The 4,200-nt window shown below is 37.9% G+C and overlaps 1 protein-coding gene across 1 annotated transcript; it reads left to right on the top strand.

Moving 5' to 3' along the window:
- Nucleotides 1-1,802: 1,802 nt before the first annotated feature.
- On the top strand, nt 1,803-3,430 carry LOC141686874 (putative aspartyl protease At4g16563). The gene has a single exon (XM_074491966.1). It carries the CDS (start codon nt 1,808-1,810, stop codon nt 3,248-3,250), a length of 1,443 nt encoding a protein of 480 aa, XP_074348067.1. The 5' UTR covers nt 1,803-1,807; the 3' UTR covers nt 3,251-3,430.
- The last annotated feature ends 770 nt before the right edge of the window (nt 3,431-4,200 follow it).

The following is a 4,200-nucleotide window of genomic DNA, read 5'->3' as shown; positions in this document are numbered from 1 at the left end:
ACAAACAATCAAGCTTTTCAAATAAGCTTCGCTGACAACTAATCTAATGTTATTTCCAGAGCGTTTTTTTTGTTTTCAGAGCAATAAAGCGTGAAATTACCAAATTACCCGTGTCTCAATCTTTTTAGTAAATGTTTATTTTGAATGCATGGGCAGTTTGATAAATTCGCTTAATTTTTGCTGTGTAAACAAAAAAACGCTTTGGAAATAACATTTCCTCACGAGGCGGAGTCATATCAAGTCATGAGGGGCTGCTGAGCTAGGTCACGGACTAGCTCCTTTTCCGATTTTGTCCACAAATGAACCTTTGTACAATCATGCCCGTATTCCCCATCCACTCGCGATTAAAAAAAAGTAGACAATATGGGCATGATCAGAATATGACGTTAATTTTTGGCAAATCGTTGGAGGCACATGTATCCGCAATGTGGATCCCCGCTGCACACTGTACACACAAACTTATAAAGAAACATACATCATTCAAATCATATAAACAAAGATTAAAACAAAGAGACAAGAAGAAGTGCAGGCAAGCAATATTATAACCTTTCACCAACTGATGCTTTGAAAGCAAAACTTTAAAACTTATACTGGTGGTCATTGTCCAATATCTTAGCATATCATCATACAAACACCTTTCCATTAAACAAACTATATCAAGTACACTTCAGAGCTTCTTTAGACATTAAACAAGTAATCAGATATGTAATGAAATTGCAATCATGTATAATTGCTAAGCAAGTGGCTTAGTATTAAAGTGATCAGAACTGTAATGCCATTATAATCACAGGATGAATTTCCAGAAGTAGCAAACGAATAATCCATTTGAAGTATCACCCTGATGGCTGAAGAACCGGAATTCAAGGATGCTGCATCAGCAACTGAAAGTACAACTTATAAACTAATTAAGTCCTAGTTGGGCTTAATCATCCTATTCATCGGTCTTAATCTTGGTTTATTCAATTCAGCAAGTGACACCACAATTTAATTGTAATCATAAGCCACTAACTATGTTTAGTGAAATATTATATGCACCTTCTTTATTTTACCAGAATATCTGCCTAGTTGTGTCACTTGAAGATACCTGTCTTTACAAGAGAGTAGAGAGGCTGTTTCTATAAATGATCCCCTGGCATGTCGGATACGAGAGTTGAACACCTCTTGATCATGTATTGGGCACCTAAACTACTGGGCTAACGCGACAAATTGCATGTACTAGCAAACTATAACAGTGAAAACTTTACAGGTAAAAAATAGATGTAACTTCTATCACATATATACATATTCATTGATGAACTCAGAATAATAGTTTACTGGAGCCAAAACACACTGTTTAAAGAAACTATGTATGTTTCCTAACTGTAAATCACATGAAGTTGCACGTGCATTCCATCTCAATTCTCAAGTCATGATCAGTTCCACAGGTGAGTAACTTTAAAGTTTAAATGAAATCAAACATGGGTCTTCTTCACTTTGCCTAGTATCAACATATCTAAATATTCTAATGCCTCAATGCGCGAAATCCGTTTCCTAGTATCGTGGTAGGTACATAAATTATCCATTCAAATTACGCCGCTTGCCAAGGCGCCATCTTTTGCTGCCATTTGAAATTCCATGCAGTTAAAAAGGCAACAGTGCGTCGCTCTCCATGCAACATCTGTTAATCTCAACTACGCCTGGTGAACCCTATTAGAAGTGTCTTATATGCTGCATTGTCGAGGGAACTTCAACTTTATGATTCAGCAATAGTATTCTCTATAAATACTACTCCTGCATTCTTCTTGATAAACCAAGACAGATATTAGCAATGTCATCACTCCTCAGCATCCTCACCACCTTTTATCTCTTTTGTCTTACCAATGCATTGTTCACTATATATCAGTCTCATGCAAGAGATAAAAACCCTCATTCACTAATCCTTGGTTTGACTCGTTCCAGGGCGATCAATCCTAATTCTCAAAAACAATTAGATCCTGTAAAGAAACCATCAGAAAGCTTAGACATGATGGAGCCACTTAAAGAAGTTAGAGATGGATATTTGATAACACTAAATTTAGGAACACCACCACAAATGATCCAAGTATATATGGATACTGGGAGTGACCTTACTTGGGTTCCTTGCGGAAATCTATCTTTTGATTGCATTGAGTGCAATGACTATAGGAACAATAAGTTAATATCTGGTTTTTCTCCTTCCCACTCTTCTTCATCCTTTAGAGATTCCTGTGCCACTCATTTTTGTACAGATATTCATAGTTCTGATAACTCATATGACTCTTGCACCATGGCTGGTTGCTCCTTAAGTACTCTAATAAAGGGTACCTGCACCAGACCATGCCCTTCATTCGCTTATACATATGGAGGGGGTGTTGTCACTGGTACATTAACTAGGGACACCCTTCGACTCCATGGCAATGACCGAGGAGTTACCAGAGAGATTCAAAAGTACTGTTTTGGGTGTGTTGCATCTACTTATCGAGAACCTATTGGGATTGCAGGATTTGGTAAAGGACCACTTTCTTTCCCTTCACAAGTAGGGTTCCTTCAGAAGGGCTTCTCTCATTGTTTTCTTGCCTTCGAGTTTGCAAACAACCCAAACATTTCGAGCCCCTTAATCATAGGAGATCTTGCCATCTCTTCCAAAGAGCATTTGCCATTCACCCCAATGCTGAAGAGTCTAATGTACCCTAACTACTATTACATTGGTCTAGAGTCTGTAACTGTGGGAAATATAAGTTCAGCAGTTCAGGTTCCCTCAAGCATGAGAGAATTTGATTCTTTAGGTAATGGAGGCATGTTGATTGACTCTGGAACCACTTACACTCACCTACCGGAGCCATTCTATTCTCAACTTCTTTCTGTGCTTCAATCTGTTATTAGCTACCCTCGAGCCAATGAAGTAGAAGCACGAAGCAATTTTGATCTTTGCTACGGAGTTCCAAATTCAAGTAACAGTATCACCTTATTAGATGATCTCCCTTCAATTACTTTCCATTTCTTGAACAATGCAAGTGTAGTAATACCTCAAGGAAATCACTTCTATGCCATGGGAGCACCTAATAATGGAACAGTAGTGAAATGCTTACTGTTTCAAAGTATGGATGATGGTGATGATGGGCCTGCTGGAATCTTTGGAAGTTTCCAGCAGCAAAATGTGGAGGTTATTTATGACCTGGAGAAGGAGAGAATTGGATTTCAACCAATGGATTGCGCAGCTGCTTCAGCTTCCCACGGACTTCATAAGATATAAGCCTGCACATGGCAGTCAATGGTAGTTCCTGTTTACTCTTAATGGGGCTTTTACTAATAAAGTTTTGTAAACTCCTGAGTTTGGATTATGGTGTTTGCTTGTTTTTCTTTAATAGGTTCTAAAATAGCGCATGTGCTTTGTGCTTCACCCTGCATTTGGCTTTCATAAATAATACTTTAACAGCACAAAGTGTAACTTTATGTTCCAAATGACCCTAAAGGCTTGAGCTGGATATTCTCTTAAACTTGACACTATCGAAAGGGCACATATATGCTCCAACTGTTTGTCCATATAGTAAACGGTTAATTTGTCTAAAATACACAGGCCATGCCTAAAGGTATAATCGTAGCCAATGCCTAAAGGCATAAGACTAATCCTATTATGTACCTTCAATCTGTAGCATCATTTAGGTAATGACGTATCAGACTGGATCTAATTTATAAATTACTTTGGAATTTAGATACAGAAAAATGGCTGACGGCTACTATAATGTATTCTAACAGACGCAGAGGACTGTCACCGCGAAGTTTTAATTTAACATGAGCGAATATAAGCGAGATCCACATATAACCTATATATCAGATATACATCTACTTTGTCTAACAGGTAGAGAACGCTCAAGAAGGCTCAAAATTTGTGACAGCTGATGAACCTACATATTAAAACAGAATAGTTTTTAGTGCTGCTCTTAAAGAAATATATCAACTCCTCGCATATGCCATGCTAGAGTTGGCTAGGCGCAAGGCTCCCACCTAGGATAAATCACTTCATATGTTCATTCTGACAACAATTTTAAAGCTTGATAGTAACTGTAATTAACTTGCTAATCTATCAAAAGGAACTTGAAAACAACCCTCAGGAAGGGACAGACAGAAGTAATGCTACTTGGTGACTAGGGTGTGCCATGAAGTGCCCTGAAAATTTCAAAGTATATATGATTTATGATGACT

Source organism: Apium graveolens, chromosome 9 (genome assembly GCF_009905375.1).
Source record: "Apium graveolens cultivar Ventura chromosome 9, ASM990537v1, whole genome shotgun sequence".
NCBI classification, from domain to species: Eukaryota; Viridiplantae; Streptophyta; class Magnoliopsida; order Apiales; family Apiaceae; genus Apium; species Apium graveolens.
This window is presented reverse-complemented; position numbering and strand designations above follow the sequence as displayed.

Excerpts from the sequence above, each read along its gene's own strand:
- LOC141686874 (XM_074491966.1), top strand. The coding sequence starts at position 1,808 with ATGTCATCACTCCTCAGCATCCTCACCACCTTTTATCTCTTTTGTCTT.